This window comes from Trichechus manatus, unplaced genomic scaffold, assembly GCF_000243295.1.
Source record: "Trichechus manatus latirostris isolate Lorelei unplaced genomic scaffold, TriManLat1.0 scaffold00259, whole genome shotgun sequence".
Lineage (NCBI taxonomy): Eukaryota > Metazoa > Chordata > Mammalia > Sirenia > Trichechidae > Trichechus > Trichechus manatus.
This window is the reverse complement of record NW_004444195.1, coordinates 2,017,718-2,041,259: the sequence shown is the minus strand read 5'-3', so window position 1 is coordinate 2,041,259 and position 23,542 is coordinate 2,017,718. Positions and strand designations below refer to the sequence as shown.

The following is a 23,542-nucleotide window of genomic DNA, read 5'->3' as shown; positions in this document are numbered from 1 at the left end:
AGAATTTTTGCATCTATATTCATGAGAGATATTGGTGTGTAATTTTCTTTTTTTGTGGTGTCTTTGCCTGGTTTTCATATCAGGGTTATGCTGGCTTCATAAAATGAATTCAGAAGTATCCCTTCCTTTTCTATGTTCTGAAATAGTTTGAGTAGTAGTGGTATATGCTCTTCTCTGAATGTTTGGTAGAATTCTCCAGTGAAGCCATCTGGGCCAGGGTTTTTTTTGGTTGGGAGTTTTTTTATTACCTTTTCAATCTCTTTTCTTGTTAGGGGTCTGTTCAGATTGTCAGCATCACTTTGTGATAGTTTGCATAGGTAGTGTGTTTCTAGAAATTCATCCATTTCCTCTAGGTATTCAAATTTGTTGGAGTACAGTTTTTCATAATACTTTGTTATAATCCTTTTTATTTCAGTTTGGTCTGTTGTAATGTCCCCCATTTCATTTCTTATTCAGGTTATTTGTGTCCTTTCCTGTTTTTCTTCTGTCAGTCTGGCCAGTGATTTGTCAATTTTGTTGATTCTTTCAAAGAACCAACGTTTGTTTTTTTTTTATTCTTTCTGTTGTTTTTCTGTTCTCTATTTCATTTATTTCTGTGTTGATATTTACTGTTTTGTTTCTTCTGGGGGCTTTGGGATTTTTTTTTTGCTGTTCTATTTCTGTTTATTCAAGTTCTGTAGTTAATTTTTTTTTTCCATTCTTTTTTCTTGATATGAGCATCTATTGCTATAAATTGTCCTCTGAGGACTGTCTTTGCTGTGTCCCAGAGGTTTTGGTATGATGTGTTTTCATTCTCCTTTGATTCTAGGAATTTTTTGATTCCATCTCTGATATCTTCTGTTACCCAGTGATATGTAAGCAGGGTGCTATTCAGTTTCCATGTAATTGATTTTTTTTTCCCTTGGTCTTCCTCTTGTTAATTTCTACCTTGGTGGCATTGTGGTCAGAGAAGATACTTTTTATTATCTCAGTGTGTTCGATCGTGTTGAGGATTGCTCTGTGGCCTAAGATGTGGTCTATTCTGGAGAACGTTCCATGTGCACTGGAAAAGAATGTGTACTTTGCAGCTGTTGAGTGGAGTATTCTATATATGTCTATGAGGTCAAGTGGGCTGATTGTTCCCTTTAGGTCTTCCGTATCTTTGTGGATTTTCTTTCTAGATGTTCTGTCCTTTACCAAGAGTGGTGTGTTGAAGTCTCTTATTGTGAACTATCAGTTTATCTCTTCAGTGCTGTTAGAGTTTGTTTTATGTATTTTGGAGCCCTGTCATTGGGTGCGTATATGTTTAAGATGGTTATGTCTTCATGATGCATCGTCCCCTTAATCATTATATAATGTCCTTGTTTATCTTTTATGGTGGATTTTGTTTTAAAGTCTATTTTATCTGAGGTTAGTATGGCCACTCCTCCTCTTTTTTGGTAGCTGTTTGCTAGATGTATTTTTTTTTCCATTCTTTGATTTTTAATAAATTTACATCTTTATTTCTAAAGTGTGCCTCTTGTAGACAGCATATGGATGGATCCTGTTTTTGTATCCATTCTGTCACTGTCCATCTCTTTATGGGTACATTTAGGCCATTTACATTCAGTGCAATTATTGATACGTGTGAGTTTATTGCTATCATTTTGTAGTGCTTTTTTTTGTGGTGCTGACATTTTCTTTGTTCCTGTTACTCTCCTGTGCTCAGTTCCTTTTGTTTGTGGATTTTTTTTCATTTCTTTTGTTTTTGTAAGTTTTGTTTTTACTGAGACTTTGGTTTTCTTCTTTATTTGATGAGTGGGTTTGTTAACTTTCTTTGTGGTTACCTTGAAATTTACCCTTATCTTCCTAGGTTTGAACCAGTCTGTTATTACTTGGTATCGCCTTGCCTTCCACTCTATTAGAAGATCCTGTACCTTCACCATTTATTCCTTCTTTTATTGTTCTGATGCTGTTGTCATTTACAGATTAACCTCTCTGGTTCCCTGTTGAAATTCTTTTGGTTTTGGGTAGTCCTTAAGAGTTCATTTCCTAGGTTGGTATCTGGTTCGTACAATCCTGTGTCCTATATTCAGCCTATGGTCTGATGTCATTTGTTCTCAGATGGAAGGACTTCCTTTAATAAGTCTTGTAAGTTTGGTTTGGTTTTTACATAGTCCCTCAACTTCTGTTTCTCTAGAAATGACCTAATTTCACCATCATATTTGAATGAGAGTTTTGCAGGATATGTTATTCTTGGCTGACAATTTTTTTCTTTCAAGGTTTTATATGTGTCATCCCTTTGCCTTCTTGCCTGCATGGTTTCTGCTGAATAATCTGAGCTTAGTCTTATTGTTTCCCCTCTGAATGTGACTTTTTGTTTTTCTCGAGCTGCTCTCAAAATTCTTTGTCTTTGGTTTTAGAGAGTGTGATTATGATACGCATTGGTGATTTTCTTTTGGGGTTTATCGTATATGGGTTTCGTCGAGGTTCTTGGATGGTCAGCTTTTCATGTTTCATGATATTGTGGAAGTTTTCTGCCAACAATTCTTCAATGATCTTCTGTATGTTTTCTCCCTCTGTTCTGAAATTCCAATCACTCACAAATTTTTGTTTTGATTGTATCCCACATAATTCTGAGAGTTTCTTCATTTTTCTTCATTGCTGTTTCTGATTTTTCCTCAGAGTTGTATCCAAGTTTCTGTTTAGTGTCGCTGATTCTATCTTCCATCATTTCAAACCTGCTCCTCAGCCCTTCTATGACACTGTCCATTTCTGAAATGTTGTTTATCTTTTGGATTTCTGATTGTTGTTTTTGTATGATTTCTAGTTGTTAATTTAGCATTTTTTTCCTGTATTATTTTCTTGAATTCTTCCAGTTTTTGTCTGTATTTTCCATGAATTTGTCTATATTTTCCTCATTTTTGTCTGCTTTTTTCTTCGACTCTTGGATAATTCTGAATATTAGAGATTTGAATTCCCTATCAGTTCTATTGCCTTTTCTTCTATTGGAAAGTCATCTGGTATTTTATTTTGGATGCCTACTGGAACCATCCTGTCCTGTTTTTATATATGTTTTGATATTGTCTGCTGTCTTCATGGCATTCAGTAGTTAATTTTCCTCGTTTATTGATTGTAGATTTGTGTGTTTCATCCTGCTTTTTTGTTTTATTTGGTTATGGCTGAGCAGGTGGGCTGTGTGTTTGTTGTTTGCTCGTCTGTGGGCACGATACTTTTTACCTCCTTCTCCAATGGGCAGGGTCAGTCACTCAGGTATGGTACCATAGGGCAGGTCCAGCTGAAGGGGAGTTGCTGGGATGGGTTGTTTGTGGTACGTACTAGGGCTGACAGTGCGGACTGGGAATCAGTACAGGACAGGTTCCAGTAGGCCGTGCCTATGCTGCTTGGGAGTGTGATATTCCACACACAGTGTAGGTGGGCAGGAACGAGGGGGTATATCGTGCTGTGTGGTGCTGAGTTGCGTATCGGAAAGTGAAGAGACAGGAGAGAGGAACAGGAGCCAAAAACATACACACATACAAAAAAGAGTCCTAAGGGAGCTTGCTATTGGAGTGGAATGATGACAGAATGAGAAATGGGGAAAAACAAAAATGAAAAAAAAAGAAAAAGGTAAAAGAGAAAAAAATTAATAAATTGAGAAACTGGAAATGAAGAAAGACTAAAAGGGAATAAGAGAGGGAAGAAAACAAAAGAAAGAAACAAACAAAAAAAACAAAAAAACAAAAAGAAAAAATAGAAAAAAACAAATTAATGCCTCCTGGGATGTCCCTGTGTCTGCACAGAGTAAGGGAGTAGCTTCCAAGCTGCATGGTATTGCCTGGCTAGAAGGGGCTCCCAAGCTGAGAACAGAAAAAGAAAACAAACAAACAAATCAAAACAGAGCAAATCAGAGCAAACAAACAAACCAAAAATAAATAAATAAATAAAACCCCGGGGTCCCACCAGCGGGGCGGCACAGGCTAGGAACCAGTTTCACTGTCAAGCGGTGTTGGACAGCCTTTCAGGAAGAAGCAAAGATGGCACATGGGCACATGGAGCCATGTATTTGACAGAAGGGAGGGGGAGGTGGTGAGAAGTAAGGAAGAAATCTAAAGAAGCAGAAAAAAGCAACATCAGCAGCCAGCAAATGGCACTCAGGGAGCTGGCTAGTGTGGGTAGTTGGAATCCAAGCGACACTGGCATAAAGCCTGTGCTACCTGGCCAAGAGACTGTGGCCGCAGGAAGCAGAGGAGGCCGAGTGGGGGTTGAAGAAGGGCAGGAGCTGGGAAAGTGCATATCGCTGGTTACTGATTGTTCTGTCTCCTGCTGGAAGCTCTGTGAAGCTGATTTCTTGTACCCTCTGTTCGCTGATCTCCGATAGGAGTCCAAGATGGCAGATCCATGCTTCGGTAGCTGATAGGGACCTCTGCATGTATCTCTTCTCGCTCTCTGTTCTCGGTCAGTTTCTTACTCCATTCGGTGCTTGGCTGAGTCCTTTATCTCTTCATTTGATGTTTAGGGTTTCAGGATTGACGTGTAACTCTGTTTGACTTAGTTTTTCTGATCTTTGCTGTGGAGGGACGGCATGGTGCTTCTGACTATAGCGCCATGTTGCCTGGAAGTCCCCACCTCATTTTTGTTCATATAATCTTAGAAATTATCATTTTGGTTTGCTCAGAAGTGAGGGAGGCAATATACAACTTTGGTTAGAAAAGTGCTGGCATTTTATAGAAATATTTTAATTATTTTCTGCATTTGTCTAGATAAGATACTCCATCACTAATATAACATCAGTTAAAAGCCTGATATATGAGTAATTAGGTAAAATGAATAATTGGATAAATTAAAAAAAAATAATGAAATTAACAAAAATCCATACTTTTGGAGATTGTAGTAGTTCTAAAAAATACTGAGTCTAATTATGGTTAGAGGCAAGAATAGAATGAAATATACATTCAATTCTTTAAGATTATGTAAACAACAAAGGTGAATCTGGACTAGCATGTTGATGATATATTTTTTCTTAGAGTTTGTTAAGAATAACTAAGAAATATGTTTGTAGTGAGTTAATACCATGATTAGTAAGAAATGTAAAATTGACTAACAACCTTAGAGGTTCATTCCAGTTGTATGATTTTTAAAGATGACAGTTTTGTAGCCTGTGCCATCTTAAATGAATATGTCACTGGTTGGCAGACTTGCTAAATCTATGGAATTCTTTTTTTCTTAAAGCTAAAAGATATAGCGTTTTAAAAAACTCTGTTTGCACTAAGGAATAAAATTAAACATGAGTGCATCTGCATGAGTACTTCATAAATAGAGATTTTATTGTGTGTGTATACACTGTTTTTAAAAAGAATTTTTAAGATATGCGTTTTTGAGACAACAAAAACTGACACTAGGTGGTGAGCTGTATTTATGAAAGCAGTTGAAACTTTATGCCATCTGCCGTTCCAGAGCTGAGGGGAAGAGTTTATAGAAATCCATTCCATAGTACTGCACAAACCTTGTAAATTATTCTAAAAAAAGGTTCTTAAAGAATTGTTTCCCTCAGAATCCTAAAACCAAATTAAGATAAAACTCAGGTTCTGCTTTACCGTTTCTCCTGAGGTGATTCTGAAGCACCTTGCAAAATTGACTTCACATATAAAAATGTGTAGAGGTCAAATGTTATTGCTACCTTAAGGGATGTCCTGGATGCATTGCTATAAAATGCACTAGGATCAGTTTTGCATAGTGATGAAGAGCACAGACATTGGGACCAGACTGCCTGAATTTGAATCACCGATAATGCCCTGTACTGGTTGCGTGACTTGGGTGAGTTATTTAACCTCCCAACACCTCTTTATCTTTATCAGTTTAGTGGCGATAATAATAAATTGCTGTCTTCTATGGTTGCTTTGAGGATTGAAAGAGTTAATCTTTGTATATGGCTTAGGACAGTGCATGGAACAAGGCACTATATAAGTGTTTGCAGTTTTTATTACCGAGAGCTCAGGTTGCTAACCAAAGGGTCAGCAGTTGGAATCCACGAGGCGCTCCTGGAAATCTTATGGAGAAGTTCTGCTCTGTCCTATAGGGTAGCTATGAGTCGGAATTGACTCAACAGCAACGGGTTTGGTTTGGTTTATTGGGTAATAAATTTTATTACCAAGTGCCGAATAAGTGCTTTTTTGACTAAGGCTTTAAATCTCTTCTCTGTACAATAATGATTAATTATTTTGGATCTGATTTATAGCTTGTGATAGTAAGAACACTGGCTAAGGTGACATTTGTTTTATATTTTGTCTCTTTTAAAAAAATATTAAGAAAATTAAACCGTTAAGTAAAGTTTAAGGAAAAGGTATAACGTACTTCACAGAAGACTTAAATTATTTTATAAACTTTTAATTGTGTGTAGTGAATTAATTATATACAATTCCAGTGGAATTAGTTACCTGACACTTCATAGCTTTTTTGTGTGTTTGTGCATTGTTGTAGTTGAAGTGAAAGTTTACATTTCAAGTTAGTCTCTCATACAAAAATTTATACATACATTGTTATGTGACCCTAATTGCTCTTCCTATACTGTGACAGCGCACTCCTCCTTTCCACCCCTGATCTCCTATGTCCATTCAACCATCTCCTGACCCTCTCTACCTTCTCATCTCACCTGTGGACAGAAGCTGCCCATTCAGTCTCACGTGTCTACCTGAGCCAAGAAGCACACTCTTCATGAGTATCATTTTATGTCCCACAGTCCAGTCTAATCTTTGTCTGAAGAGTTGGCCTTGGGAATTGTTTTAGTTCTGGGTTGCCAGAGAGTCTGGGGGCCATACTTTCTGGGGTTCCTCCAGTCTCAGTCAGACCATTAAGTCTAGTCTTTTTACTAGAATTTTAGTTCTGTACCCTACCTTTCTCCTGCTCCATCAGGGACTCTGTTGTGTTCCCTGTCAGGGTGGTCACTGGTGGTAGCCAGTATCATCTAGTTCTTACGGGTTTCAGGCTGATGAAGTCTCTGTGTATGTGGCCTCCTCTGTCTCTTGGGCCAAGACTTTCCCTGTGTCTTTGGTGTTCTTCATTCTTCCTTACTCCAGGTGGTTCAGACCAATTGATGCATCTTAGATGGCCGCTAGCTAGCTTTTAAGACCCCAGATGCCACTTACCAACAGATACTTCATAGCTTTTTATATCTACATGAGAGAAATATTTAACCCTTGCACTGAAAAAAATAATTCTTAAATGGTATACACCAATATTCATTTAAAATTTTATACTGGCATTTAGAAGCACAGTCCTTCTCAAGATCTACCTTTTATTATTTAATTGAAATTTTGATAAATTTGTAGGTTTACCAATGTAAAATCTAAGTTTTCATTTGGTAGAAAGGGGAATAATACTGTGAGAAAGGATTTAAGTATATGGTCTTACCTTTAATTAACTGAATTAGAATTTAGTATTGAAATTCATATGCAGAAAATAACTACACCTACTCCTCATTTATTGACTGCATCCTTGTCTGTTTTTTTGCATTTACAACAGTAGAAAAAAAATCTAGCCGACTGTTTTGGGTGTTAACCAGCGGAAGCGAGAGGAGGAAGAGGAAGAAGAGGTGGGCTAGGTTTGTGAGAGGGAGTGAGGCCACTTGGGCAGTCAGTAGCTTCTATTACCCAAGTCGGGGGTTGGAGCCAGGCTGGGCTGTGATGAGTTGGGGTAGCGGGTGGGGGGTGGCAAGGAGGCAGCTGGAGCTGGGGCCACAGGAGTTGGGCTGGGGGCTCAGAAGTCTGTTCTTCCAGAGAGACCTCTCTGCCACTTCCGTAGCCTCTGCCCAGGCCTAGGTGGCTGAATCTCACCTGCATGCAGGCCCTGGAGCCGCCAGCTGCTGAGGCCTGCCTGTGGGGCTGGCTGAGCAGGAAGGTAGAGAGGCAAGGCGCGGGGACCCCGCAGAGGCCTGGAGCATGGCCAGGTAATGGTGGACCCCTGCTACTCTGGAGGCAGCAGGCAACCCCTGACCATCACCATCACCACCCCAACCCCCTGCAGGCTCTGTGGTTATGGGGAAGGTGTGATGGAGAAGGGGGGTGCCCCGCCATGCCATGCCCATGCCAAGCCATGCCAGGAGAGGGACGTGGGTGTCAAAGACAGGCCTACTCTCACATAATGCCTGTTTTCCCATAATGACCTGGTCTTTGGAACCTAAATGTGTCAATAAGTGAGGAGTGCATGTGATTGGATGGTAACACATCTAATCAGCAAAATAGATTATTCAGTGTTTATGTAAATTAATTTAGTTTTAGAAACATCTTGAATGTTTAATTTGCATTTTTTTAATAGGTACGTATCATGAATGTACATTATAAAGAACTAAATTTAAAAATTTCAAAAATTCTAACATGTATTAAAAATTACGTGGAAATTAATGATGAATATTTCAGGCTTCCTGTAGGATCTGATTTATTCTTTAGCAACAAAATAGTTTTACAAAGTTTTTACTTTGTCATGTAAGAAAATCTGATTTTTAGTACTTGAACAAAACAAAAGATGGAATTAAGGATGAAGTGTTTTAGCAGTTAAAATGTTCAATTTGTATATATTTAAAATGCAAATGTGAATAAGCATTTTTAGTGGGAAGTATATTCATTCATTCATTCATTTACTATGCTCATTTTATCTGCGAGGCCCTGTGGTAGTCACTGGTTTTACACTGATAAGCAAAACAAATGGTCTCTGCCCTTAAGGATCTCAAAATCTAGTAGGGTAGACAGATGAAGCAAAACAACTGTTTAATTACAAATTCTGCTAAGTGTCATTAAGTAAAATGCAGGAAGAGGGCAAGGAGACTTGAAGGAGCTATGTGGTGGTCAGGATTGGCCACTTGGAGGGAGTGACTTTTAATCTGAGATCTCAGGGACAGGAAGGAACTAGCCCTGTCAAGAGTAGTCAGGGAGCATTCCTAGCAGGGAAAGTGATGTATGGGAAGGCCACAAGACAAGAAAGAGGAACTGAAAGGAGGCAGTATGAACAGTACGGGATAGTGTCAGAGGAGGTATCCCACAAAATTTGATGACTAGATGGCTGAGTATTAACAGCAGAAATAAATTTTGATGGTAGAATTGCAAAGTAGCTCTGTTCAGCTTCTACACCATGTGGCCTTTTGTTACATTTACTTGCAGGCAGAAGTTTGTCTTATCCACAAATTATTGTTGTTGTTAGGTGCCAAGTTGATTTCCACTCTAGTGACCCCATGTGACAGGGTAGAACTGCCCCATAGGGTTTTCTAGGCTGTAATCTTCATGGAAGCAGGTTGCCAGGTCTTTCTCCCATGAAGCCGCCAAGTGGGATCAAACCACCAACCTTTTGGTTAGCATCTAAGCACTTAACCAGAATATTAGAGAGATTCAATAATCTCTAAAAAAATACTGAATTTAAATGGCTGAACACATCTAATAGTTACCTGGGCAGTTGAGAAAATGAAAATGGTTGGGAGAATATCTTAGGAGCTGAGACTCTCATGAGCTGAGATTTTGGTTGGCTTTCCTTAGAGAGAGAGGAGTGGAGCGTGTCCTTTGCAGCATTGATGTGACAGATGAGATGTTACCTAGTCAGACGGTGGCATCCTGGAGTGATTCCTAGGCCTGACAAGTACTACGATGTCTGTCCTCCTTTTTCTTCTTCTCATTTTTCTGTGGGTACGAATGCTAAACTCCTAAATGCCTCAAACCTTTTAGGTGCATTGAATACTGCATCCCCCCCGCCCATCTCATGTCTACCCAGAACCTCTGAATATGACCTTTTTGGGAATAGGATCTTTGCAGATATAATTTAGTTAAAATGAGGTCCTACTGGATTAGGGTGGACCCAAAATCCCAGTTACTCCTATTCTTCTAAGTAGCGGAGAGGACAAACAGAGGGAAGGTGGATTAGAATGATGCAGCTACCAAGCCAAGGGACACCAAAGATTGCTAGCTACTACCAGAAGCTAGGAGAGAGGAAAGGAAAGCTTCTTCCCTAGAACCTTCAGAGGGAACATGCCTCTGCTGACACCTTGATTTCATTCAGATTTCTAGCCTCCAGAACTGGGAGAGAATAAATTTCTGTTGTTTTAAGCCACTAAGTTTGTGTTGATTCATTTCTGCAGCCTTAGGAAACTCATACAGACCTCAAATGGTCTATCTAGATGGTGACGAAATTCTAAGACAGCTTTACGAGTCCAGGTGGCTGCGATTAAACAGTCTTTAAGTAAGATGTTAAAATAGATGCTAGGTCTTTTTTTTTTTTTTTTTTTTTTTAGTGTAGATTTTGAAACATTGAATTTAAATCTTAATAAGTTTTCTGAAGTAGTCCTGCCCTCCCAACTTTATTTTTTTTTTTAAAAAAAGATGCTGACTACTTGAGTGCTGGTCATTGGAGGTTTTATTTGCATGTCATCCTGTACATACTGTTAAAGGAACTGTGCTTAATCACATCACTCATTCTTCAGAAAAAATTTTAGCACAGTATTTGTCTCTGTGTAGTTGCTGATCATATAGTAGAGAGTAAAACATTCTTGGACTTTGTCCTTGTAAAGCTTAAGGTCTGGTGTGGGAGACAGACATAAAGCAAGTGTAGTTGCCGATCATATAGTAGGGAGTAAAACATTCTTGGACTTTGTCCTTGTAAAGCTTAAGGTCTGGTGTGGGAGACAGACATAAAGCAAGTAAACAAGTGTGTATAATTAGAGATTGTGTTTAGTGCTGTGCCAAAGAGTGCCTGATGGATTCGAACTGCTGACCTTTTGGTTAGCAGCCATAGCAGTTAACCCCACCAGGGTTTCCCTGAAAGGTAAAGGAGTTAGCAAAGGGAATAGAGGGGTTCATGGAAGGCCTTAAGGCTTTTCTCTCCCCACAGATGTTGATTAATTTTATTTTAAAAGGAAAGATGGTATGTACTACTGAGCTCTAGTTTTCCACATTCGTAATGTAAGAGGGGTGCCCAAAACAAAATATTGATTTAAGGAATTACTGAGTATGGCCGAGGAGTCACTAGGTGGTGTAAGAGGTTAAGTGCTTGACTACTAGCTGAAAGGTTGGTGGTTCGAACCCACCCAGAGGCACCTTGGAGGAAAGGCCTGACAGTCTACTTCTGAAAGGTCGTGGCCTTTAAAACCCTATGTAGCACAGTTCTACTCTGCACCACTTGGGGTTGCTATGAGTAGAAATCGACTTGACAGCATCTAGTAAAGTATGACAGATATAAATATGAAATAAGTGCAAAGTAATTATTGTTTGTTTGGTTAATATTACCTTTAAACTTTTAATGCTGGGATTTTGAAGAACCCTTAGGTTGCTGGAGAAAGTAAAAACCAGATGTCTGTGACACTGCTAGATGTTGCTGTGTTAAGAAAATACATTATAGATAGGCCAAAACCAAAAAACCAAACCTGTTGCTGTCGAGTTGATTCCGACTCATGGTGACCCTATGGGACAGAGTAGAACGGCCCCATAGGGTTTGTAAGGAGCAGCTGGTAGATTTGAACTGCCAACCTTTTGGTTAGCACCCTAAGCTCTTAACCACTGTGCCACCAGGGCTCCCTATATAGATAGGCCAAGGGAAGTTAAAAAGAAGCAGAAAGATGAAGGAATAAGAAAGAACGCTGGGTAGTTAGTAGTTGTTATATGTTACATGTTCTTATTAGTTCATAATTAATTCAGTGCTTAAATGTGAGCATGATGACTGTGCTGATGAACTTTAAAAATTCTCTCCATTTCATCAGTTTTGTTATAATTTTTTCTTAAGCAAAATAAATTTACTGATAATTAATGTAGGAGCCTTGCTAGATTTCCCTTGAATAATAGCCGTATGGTGCTCAGGAATCAGCTCGGAAGACAAGTTCTCCACACTCCCTGAAGTTCGTTTTTATCTTTAAATCTTCTGAAAGCCACAGAAAGTTTTATCAGATCTTTATCTTAGGCATGTTAGAAAACTGCAAAAGGAAAAAAAAAAAAAAAAACAGATAGACATGGTTGATGGTTACGTATTTGTTTAGAAAAGACTTTTTTAAATATAAAGTTAGTTTTCAATTATTATCTGTATTAAAGGCTAAAGTGTCTATATCATATCAGATTAGTCCAGAGAGCCACGAAGAGGATAGATGTTCAAAACCTGTAGGACTGTCTGACCCGGGAAGGGGAATTTAAAAACAAAACAAAACAAACAAAATAACCCAAGCCCAAGTAGAAATGATCTGTTCCCTTTCCTTAAAAAAATCAGCAAAATAGTTGGGTTTTTTTTCCCCTTTTAAGCCTACATAGGAAACATAAGATTATATTATTTTGCTTTGTTTATCATGCTGGTAATCATTTTAACCATTGCATTTGCCTTATTTATGATCTCTTTTGAAAAAAAATACTTATTTAAGTTAATTTTGAATAATTATAAATGATTACCTGTATTTGGACAGGGTTTTTTTGGCTTATTTTATCAAAATTAAATAACTTATTTATGTCAATCCATTGACAAAGCTTTGTTATTTTAGGAAAATACTATTCATTCTTTAAAGTAAAAAAAAAAAAATACTGTAAACTTAAAGAGGGATGAAAGCTCATATTACCTTTATTAAAGGATTATCTTCAGGAAAGGAAATAGATGCAATGTTAGTGCTTCTGACCACACTTTGTTTTGCATTCAGCCTTATAAATGTGGGTAATAACACTGTTAAATGTATCATGTGTCATATTTTTAATACATAGGTCAACTGATTATAAAGTGTCATTGTACCATTTTTTTAACCTGTGTACCATTGCCAAAATTATACATCATCATAGCTTCTTATTTTTTTACCATTTAACAGCAAATGGGAAAGTACTCAACATGACTGCATTACAAATGCATTTCAAGTCCAATTTCATGGTACTTGAATGTAAAGTAACAATTTCATATATTTTACAGAAAGCGCATGTTTCAGAAGAGATGGGTGAAATTTGATGGCCTGAGCATTTCTTATTACAATAATGAGAAGGTAAGTGCATTTTACAGTTTTCAATAATTTCTTTAAGCACATTAAGTGCAGTTTAGTAATCTAATCACACATTTTGTTTATCTAGAATAGCAGGTAGATTATCAACACGAAAAGAATTTGAATAGGATAAAACATACTTAGTCTTTTCACAGTTTAACTTTTCCTTGAGTCATATAATACTTGGGATTTCTTTTACTTATTTATATATCTAACAGAGTAAAGTTGCTCCATAAGGTTTCCAAGGCTGTCAATCTTTATGGAAGCAGACTGCCACATCTTTCTCTCGCAGAGCAGCTGGTAGGTTCAAACCACTAACCTTTCAGTTAGCAGCCAGGCACTTAACCACTGCCCACCAGGGCTCCAACAGTTACTTATGAAGTATCTTTTATAAACTATATGAACTGCTATAAGCAATATAAAGGTGAATAAGAAATCGCCTTTATCCTAGAGAACAGCAAGGAATATATACGAAATGACACCACAGGTAGAAAATGGCAAAGCAAGGAGAGATTGCGTCTTACTCTGGTAGAGGTTATAGAACAACTGGGAAGGCTTCTTGCGTGATATTTCATTTGTTCTGGGTCGTAAAGAAAGGAGAATGTTTGCACATACAGCAACTGGAGAGAACAGGACCTACTAAGCAGGGAGGATAATGTGAATCAAATGCCTACTTGGGAAAGTATGGACCATGTATGGTAGAATTGACTAGATCTTTCTGACTAGAGAATAGCGTGAAGGAGAATTGTGGGAGATGAAGCTGAGGAAGCATTGTGGAGTTAGAGCTCATTGAGAATCTTGAATATCATATGCAGGTAGTTGAAATACATTCTTTAGGCAATTGAGTCTTACTGAGAATGACATGATCAGAGCTGTATCATGTCTCAGGTTTCGTTAGAAAAATGTTCTTTTTGTTTTTGTTCTCTCTTTTTTTCTTTGTCTGAACACAAGATTCAGAATTAAAAAAAAAATCTAGTTAAGATAGTTGGATTACAAAGGTTTTGGGGCCTAGAGTTCTTATAAAAAATTGACATATTTTATATGATATTTAAATTTTATATTTTATAAGACAATATGATTAGAAACTTTAAAAAAAAAAACAAACTGCAGGCTTTCTGCTCTACCTGTGCCTCCATTTCGTGGCAGATGACCTATTCAGCTCCTACACAAAACTTCATATTCAAATAATAGAAACTAGGAGGCAGAACTCCCTAAATTTATGCTTTACCTGCACCATTAGTTATAACCACACTTAGGCTTACCTCGTTTACTTGATTTTTCATGGGAGCCGTATTCTTCTTTATCTTAAAGGCTTATGCATTTTGCAGGGGGAAAGAAAAGATCTTAATTGGATTTTGCATGTATTTCACTAAATATCCATAAAACCAAAAAATCCATTGCCATCGAGTTGGTTTTGACTCATAGATACCCTATAGGACAGAGAAGAACTGCCCCGTAGTGTTTCCCAGGCTGTAATCTTTATGGAAGTAGACTGCCACATGGAGCAGCTGGTGGGTTCGAACCTCCAACCTTTCAGTTAGCAGCCGAGGTCTTTAACCACTGTGCCACTAAGACTTCTTAAATACACCATGATAATCAAATGTGGTTACAAGATCTAAATTTGATTTTGCATGTATTTGATTAAATATACCATAATAACTGTAAAATGCAATGCATAAAACATCACTGGCTCGTGGTTTGAAAAAAATAGAGTCAGTTGGAAAATTTGAATATGGACTAAAAGCCAAAACCAAACCAATTGACTTCAAGTCAATTTCAACTAGATATTATAAATTATTCTGAAATTATTGTTAGTTTTCCTGTGTGTAATAATGAATTATGGCTATCTGATGTAGGCTGAAATATTTAAAGAAGTGCAATCATGTCTGCAATTTTTTTTCAAATGTTAGATAAATATGTATGTGTGTGTATAAATTAGCAAATATGTGTATATATCTGAACACCAAAAACCAAAAAACCTACTGCTGTTGAGTCAATTCCGACTCATAGTGACCTTTTAGGACAGAGTAGAACTGCCCCATAGGGTTTTCAAGGAGCGGCTGGTGGATTTGAACTGCTGACCTTTTGGTTAGCAGCCGTAGCTTTTAAACACTATGCCACAGGGCTCTTATCTGAACACATGCATAGTTAAATAAAACAATTGAAGATAGTAACTGTTGTAGAATCTAGGTGAAGGATATGTGGATGTTAGTTATCTATTCTTTCTACTTTTCTGTTTGAAAATTTCCTTAATAAAAATTTAGAACTAATTAGTATAGCGTATTTTAGATTAAAATTAGATGATTTTATCGTCTTAACATGCTAACTTTAACTCATAACTATATTCTCCTGTATTTATACCCTATATTCTAACATTACTTTCTTATGATTTAGATTTCCACTGCCTATTGTTGTTGTCAGGTGCCATTGAGTTGGTTCCAACTCATAGCAACCCTACGTACAACAGAAAGAAACAGTGCCTGGTCCTGCACCATCCTCACAATCGTTGCTGTTTGAGCCCATTGTTGCAATGACTGTGCCAGTGGATCTCGTTGAGGGCTTCCTCTTTTTCACTGACCCTCTGCTTTATCAGTCATGATCTCCTTCTACAGGGACTGGTCCCTCCTGATAACATGTCCAAAGTGCATGAGACGAAGTCTTGCCGTCCTTCCTTCCAAGGAGTATTCTGGCTGTACTTCTTCCAAGACAGATTTGTTTGTTCTTCTGGCAGTCCATGGTATATTCAACATTCTTCGCCAACACCATAGTTCAAAGGCATCAATTCTTCTTCAGTCTTCCTTATTCACTGTCCAGCTTTTGCATGCATATGAGGTGACTGAAAATGTATGGATTGGGTCAAGTATACCTGAGTCCTCAAAGTGACGTCTTTGCGTTTTAACACTTTAAACAGGTCTTTTGCTTCATATTTGCCCAATGCAATATGTCGTTTGATTTATTGACTGGTGCTACCGTGAGTGTTGATTGTGGATCCAGGTAAAATGAAATCATTGGCAACCTCAGTATCTTCTCCATTTATCATGGTGTTGCTTTTTGGTCCAGTTATGAGGATTTTTGTTTTCTTTATGTTGAAGTTTAGTCCATACTGAAGGCTGTAATCTGTATCTTCATCAATAAGTGATTCAAGTCCTCTTTGCTTTCAGCAAGCAAGGTTGTGTCATCTACATATTGCAGGTTGTTAATGAGTCTTCCCTCGAATCCTGATGCCCCGTTATTCTTCACATAGTCCAGCTTCTAGAATTGTTTGTTCAGCATACAGAATAAATGAGTATATTGAAAGAGTACACCCCTGACACACACCTTTCCTGATTTTAAGCCATGCAATATCCCCTCCTTCTGTTCAAATGACTGCCTCTTGGTCTATATACAGGTATCTCATGAGCACAGTGGTTTGGAATTCCCATTTTTCACGGTGTTATCCATAATTTTTTATTGTCTACACAGTTGAATGCCTTTGTGTAATCAATAAAACACAGGTAAACATCTTTCTGGTATTTTCCGCTTTCAGCCAGGATCCATCTGACGTCAACAATGATGTCCCTCTTTCCATCTCCTGTTCTGAATCTTTCCTGAATTTCTGGCAATTCCCTGTCAATGTACTACTGCAACCATATTTGAATTATCTTCAGAATTTTACTTGTGTGTGATAATTAATGATATAGTTTGATAATTTCCACATTCTGTTGGATCACCTTTCTTTGGAATAGGAACACATATGGATCTCTTCCGGTCGACTGGCCAGGTAGCTGTTTTCTTTATTTCTTGGCAAAGATGAGTGAGCACTTCCAGCACTGATTTTTTTTTTTGAAACATCTCAGTTGGTATTCCATCAATTCCTGGAGCTTTGTTTTTCACCAGTGCCTTCAGTGCAGCTTGGATTTCTTCAGTTCCATTGGTTCTTGATCATATGCTACCTCCTAAAATGGTTGAATGTCAGCCAGTTCTTTTTGGTGCAGTGACTGTGTGTCTTCCTTCTGTCCTCTTTTGATGCTTTCTGTGTCATTCAGTATTTTGCCCATAGAATCCTTCAGTATTGCAACTTGAGGCTTGAATTTTTTCTTCAGTTATTTCAGCTTGAGACATGTCAAGCATGCTCTTCCCTTTTGATTTTCCAACTCCTGCTGTTTGCACATTTCATTATTATACTTTGTCTTCTTTAACTGCCCTTTGAAATCTCCTGTTCAGCTCTTTTGCTTCATCATTTCTTCCATTCTCTTTAGCTACTCTAAGTTCCAGAGCAGGTTTCAGAGTGTCTTCTGACTTCCATTTGGGTCTTTTGTTTCCTTCCTGCCTTTTTAATGACCTCCTGCTTTCTTCATGTATGATGTCCTTGATGTCTTCCCACAACTTCTCTGGTCTTCAGTCGTTTGCATTTAGTGCATCAAGTCTATTCTTGAAATGGTCTCTAAATTCAGCTGAGATATACTCAGGGTCATACTTTGGCTCTCACATACTTGTTTTAATTTTCTTTAGTTTCTAGTTAAACTTTCATATGAGCAATTGATGGTCTGTTCCATAGTCTGCCCCTTGCCTTGTTCTGACTGATGATATTGAGCTTCTCCATTGTCTCCTTCCAAAATGTAGTTGATTTGATACCTGTGTATTCCATCCAGTGAGGTAAACATGTATAGTCACCATTTATGTTGTTGAAAAAATTTGTTTGCAGTGAGTAAGTTGTTGGTCTTCCAAAATTCTATCCTGCGATCTCTGGCATCGTTTTTATCGCCAGTGCCATATTTCTCACCTACCGATCCTTCTTTTCCAACTTTCATATTCCAGTCACCAGTAATTATCAATGCATATTGATTGCATGTTTGATCAATTTCAGACTGCAGAAGTTGGTAAAAAATCTTCAATTTTTTCATCGTTGTCCTTAGCAGTTTGTGCGTAAATTTGAATAATAGTCGTATTAACTGGTCTTCGTTGTAGATGTATGGATATTATACTATCACTGTCAGAGTTGTACTTCAGGATAGATCTTGAAATATTCTTTTTGCTGATGAATGTGACAGCATTCCTCTTCAATTTGTCATTCGCTGCATAGGAGACAGTATGTTTGTCTGATTCAAAATGGCCAATAGCAGTCCATTTCAGCTCACTAATGCCTAGGATATCTATCTTCATGTGTTCCGTTTCATTTTTGACAGCTTCCGATTTTTCTAGATTTATACTTCGTACATTCCATGTTCTGATTATTAATGGATGTTTGCAGCTGTTTCTTCTCATTTTCAGTTGTGCCACATCAGTAAATGAAAGTCCAGAAAGCTGTCCTTTATCTACATCATTGAGGTCGACTCTACTTTGATGAGGCAGCTTTTCCCCAGTTTTGAGTGCCTTCCAACCTGAGGGGCTCCTCTTCCAGCCTTATATCAGAAAATGTTCCGCTTCTATTCAGAAAGTTTTCACTGGCCAATTTTTTTTAGAAGTAAATCACCAGGTCCATGTTCCCAATCTGTCTTTGTTTAGAAGCTCCTCTGAAACCTGTCCACCATGGGTGACCCTGCTGGTACTTGAAATACCAGTGGTGTAGCTTCCAGCATCACAGCAACCCCCAAGCCACCACAGTACAACAAGCTGACAGACCAGTGGTGGTTCCACTGCCTTATATTGGTGATAATTGTGACCCGAATAGACATTTAGACTCCATTTCACTGTTTTTCAGTGCTGCAGGCCATAAGAGTGTGTGCCTTTTGAAAGAAAGAAACACACACTGCAACACCAGCGTGTTATAATGCTAAGAATAAAAGGTATTTTGTTGTTAGTTGCCACAGAGTTGGCTCCCAACTCAGGCGATCCCATGCACAATGGGATCTCATGCACAACAGGATCAGACCGTTGCACTGGTTTTCATTGGCTGATTTTCAGAAGTAGATCCCCAGGCCTTTTTTCCTAGTCAGTCTTAGTCTGGAAGCACAACTGAAACCTGTTCAACATCAAAGCAACACTTAAGCCTCTACCAACAGAAGGATGACAGCTGCATTGGGGTGCATTGGTCTGGAATTAAACCATGTTTCCCTCATGGAAGGCAAGAATTCTACCAGTGAACAAAAACAAAACAAAACAAAAAACCCTTTGCTGTCGAGTCAGTTCCGACTCATAGCAACCCTACAGGACAGAGTAGAACTGTCCCATAGGATTTCCAAGGAGTGGCTCATGGATTCAAACTGCTGACCTTTGTTTGGCAGCTGTAGCTTACCATAGCTCTTAACCACTGCACCACCAGGGCTCTGGGCTGAACCACCACTGCCCTCAAAAGAACGTTTAGAGAATTGCTAATTGTTTAGTTTTATTTTACAGTGATCCACATAAAGCATCAAATCTGGTTGTGGTTTGCAGTATGGTAGGGTAACTTTTTCTTTTAAACTTTTTTTATTGTGATGAAAATATACATTCCAAGACATTTGCCAATGCAAAAATTTATGCATTTACTATGCAATGACATTGATCACATTCTTCATGTTGTGCAGCCATTATTATTTTCCTTTTCCATAGTATTCCACCAGCATTAACTTATATTCAGTGTCCCCCAAGCGAGAACTCCGCTTTTCACCCTCCCTCCCACCCCTGGTAACCACTATTAATTTGTGGTTTCTATATATTTGCTTATTTTATATAAGTGAGATCATATAGTATTTGTCGTTTTGCAACTGACTTATTTCGCTCAGCATAATGTTTTCAGGGTCTATCCATGTCAGCATATATCAGAACTTCATTTCTCTTTACAGCTGTGTAACATTCCACTGTAGGTATATACCACATTTTGTTTATCCATCATTTGATGAACTTTGGCTCTTTTTTAAAAGTGCTGCAATGAACATTGGTATACAGGTTTCTGTTTATGTTCGTTACTTCATGTCTTCTGGGTATATATCTAGGATTGGGATTGCTAGGTTATATGGTAGTTATATGTTCAAATTTGTTGTTGTTAATTTTTTAAAAACATTTTGTTGTTGAGAATATATACAGCAAAACATACACCAATTCAACAGTTTCTGCATGTACACCTTAGTGAAATTGATGATTCTTTGAATTGTGCAACCATTCTCACCCTCCTTTTCTGAGTTGCTCCACCCTCATTACTATATACTTACTGCCCCCTGAGTTTTCTGTCTGATCTTTCGAGTTGCTGTTGTCAATTTGATCCCATATACACAGTTCTTAAAAGGGCATAATGCTCAAGGCAGACCTTTTTTACTAGTTAAGCTAAATTGTTGTTTGGTTTTAAGAAGACTTCAGAGGTTGTTCTTGGTTTAAGGTTTAAAGATTATTTCAGGGCAATAGTTTCAGGGGTTCATCCACCCTCTCTGGATCTAGAAAGTCTAGAGTCCATGAGAATTTGAAATTCTTTTCTGCATTTCCCGCCTTTTGATCAGGATTCTTCTATAGAATCTTTGATCAAAATGTTCAGTAATGGTTGCCGGACCCCAACCAGTTCTTCTGATCTTATGGCAAAGGAGGCAGTTGTTCACAAAGGCAGTTAACCACACGTTCCATATCTTCCTCCCATTCTTGACTCTTCTTCTTCCTCTGTTGTTCCAGGTGAATAGAGACAAATGGTTGTGCCTTGGATGACTGGGATGAATAGTTTTTAAAAGCTAGTTTTCTGTTTTAACGATTGTTTCTAGCTTGCTTGGTCACTTGAAAATTAAGAGAGGGTACAAGGTAGTTACCATATCTGATGGAATCTGACTGCTGGTTTTCTTCAGCACCTGGTGTTCTCTAGTTTGATTGAAATGAGTAAGAAAACAATTTATGGAATTAGACAGGCTTCCTTGCCTTCAGGCTACGGTGTTGGTGGTATTATTATCCTTGTTTAGGAGAGAGAATTTCTAATAACTGTCCAACTGGACTGTTCTTCTCTCAGTTTATCCTTGCAACTGCAGTGAGGTGAGCGTCTATCACATTCTTAGATATTGATGCAATAAAAATGACCCTGGCTTGGTTTGAAATTGAGATTAAAAATCCATATTAAAATCAGTTGTTACAAATCATTTAGGATAATATCAAACTTTTTTCAATGCAGTTTGTCTCTTGTGTCATTTCGTCTCTTTATTCCCCAAATGATTGGTTTCCTCTTGGCAAAAAGTAAAAATACTGGGATGAGGGTTTACTAGAAGGAGGTTGAGCTTCTATTTCTATTGTGAGCCTTCTGGCAAAAGGGAGGATCAGTGGATTTGGAAGAGGGAATTTCAAGACTGTTGAAGCAGAAAGCATAATTATGCCCATAGCTACTATCTTAGTTGGGCTGGAAGTTTTAGCAGTTATGTAGTCAGAGTGGTTGGGTCTTCTAATGTTTAAATGTGCACTGGAGGAGCATGTGGTTGCATGCTCCGGGAGGAAATGTGCAGACTCACCTGCTCCCCTCATTTTCTTCCATTTTCCTTAATGCTGCCCAATCATTGTCTCTGCAAGGACTTTTTCATTGTATCACAGAAAATGGCATTGTCCCAACAGCCTTGATATCTTATCACCTGCTAAGAAATATAACTTACCCCTATTCTCACTCACTGTGGACAGAATTGCCCTGTGGTCATTTCATTGTCTGAAAGTGGTAGATAAATGACAGACTTGACCTAGATATCTGTATGTTACAGGCTCAAGGGATGCTTTAAAATTTCTTTCATTAAGGAAAGTTTTATACTAGGAAAAATGCAGCCATTTTTGAGCCTGTTGTCATTTGACTATTTTTTTTTTGATATTGTCTCTATCTTGTGTTGTTACAAGAGAAATGTAAAATGAACTCTACAGTGTTAAAAATTATGAGATTTATCTTGGAGTCCCATAAGAGATTTTAAATGAGTTGTTAAAACTAGAACTTCCTGAGGTTAAAGTGATGTATTATTTAGTTTGTGAAGTACATTTTGTTCACATCTGAGGAATTTAGCTATTTGTCTATTACTCTTCCGTAAGTACTGACTTGTTAAATATAATATCATTATTATAGGCATCTAGGCGAGCTATTTTTTTTTTTGAGGAATTTTTTTTAATCTTTTTAAAGAGATCTAGATGAAGGGGAATCACTTTTATTCCTGTTTCTCTCCCAACTATGCTGCCTGATTTTTCTCTCCTGAAAAATAGGTTAATAGTAATGCTTTATTCAATGCATAGTTAATTCTGTCACTAAGGATGCATTTTTGTAAGTTCTTCTAATTCTTATGCAGACTAAAATTTGAGCATGGATGATGGATGACATAGGGAATAAAGTGTAAATGTTTTTGGACGTTCTAAATTTTCCAGGGTCTGGTCTTGGCCGCTACAAACTTACAGGCAGAGAGACCCTTACAGTGTTCACAGAGGTACTGTGCCCCTTCCGACCTCCTCAGGTTGCCTAGCACAGACACTCTTTTCTCTTCTCAAATCTAGAGCACTTCGTTGTTCTTCCTAGTATAGCCATTTAACGTACTGACACTTATTAGGTTTTTTTTTGTTAAGCCAATCATGTCACGTATTTCTCTGCAATTAATTTCTCTCAAAGTTGAATATGTTTTACGTGTTTCACCTCCATGTCTTTTCTCTTCCATCTGGAACCTCCCCAGCCATTGCCATCCATCAAAATCCTGTGCAGACTTCATGACCCACCTTGTTATCCTTCTCCATGAATCTTTTCTTTATCTCTTCTGACTTAATGACATTTGAACAATAATATGCAGGAAAGTTTAAGATGAAAACAAGCTGAAAGTAGGAAGACAAATCAGAAGAGTGTGTAGTAAACTAGGTATTAATTTGTCAGGTTATAGTTTAATGTATAGGCTTAGTGGAAGGGATAGAAAAATGAATTGAGAAAAATATTAAAAATGAAGAACTGTCAGAGTTTGGTATAATTGCAGCTGATTGCAGATGTGATTTGTTTATTCAGAAAATGTTTATTCAGTACCTGCTATGTGAACTGTGGTGAAGAAAATAGACATAATACACTGTCTAGTTGGGGAAACTGTATTAATAAAATGATTACACAAGTAAGTATAAAATCTCCATCGTAATCATTAGTAATTGCTCTAAAGGAAAATTATAGGTTGCTCTTAGCTGAAATCCAGGTGATCTGACCTAGTGAGGGCTGAGGGCCTGAGAGAGGCAGCTGATTAGAAAGGCTTTCTTCAGGAACATATATTAATGCTGAGATATGAAGGATGAGGAGACAGTAGCTAGGTGAAGATGGATGTGAAGAATATACCCTGCAGAGAAAATAGCATGTGCAAAAGCACTGAATTGGGCAGAAACACCACAGGTTCATAGGACCTCAAGAAGGCCAATGTGGATAGAATTGAAAGTCGAGAGTGGGGCTGGGCAACAGGTTAACACTGTAGATGTAGGAAAAGTCCAAGTTAATGCAGATGTGATAGCACAAGTCAAAGACTGTTATGTCCTATTTAAGACTGTATGACTAGAAGAGTGGTATTTTAATGGACATATAGAGGGAGGGTATGTTTTCAAGAGGCAATGAATTCAGTTGTAAAGTTTGAGGTGCTTATAAGACAGTTATATGTCCCATTAATGACTTGAAATATGGGAATGGAGTTGAGTTAAATGGAGAAGAAAGGAAGGATGGAAGAGATTTTAGAATTTTTTGCATAAAGTTGATAGTTGAAACTGTGA

The 23,542-nt window shown here is 37.9% G+C and overlaps 1 protein-coding gene across 3 annotated transcripts in view; it reads left to right on the top strand.

The window, feature by feature from the left end:
- Nucleotides 1-23,542, top strand: part of ARAP2 (ArfGAP with RhoGAP domain, ankyrin repeat and PH domain 2) — a 250,761-nt gene that overhangs the window by 63,931 nt on the left and 163,288 nt on the right. For all 3 annotated transcript variants that reach the window (XM_023724771.1, XM_004389789.3, XM_023724772.1), the window contains exon 6: nucleotides 12,865-12,934. In XM_023724771.1, coding sequence (XP_023580539.1) covers nucleotides 12,865-12,934 — 70 coding nt within the window. The remainder of the gene's footprint in view (nucleotides 1-12,864; nucleotides 12,935-23,542) is intronic.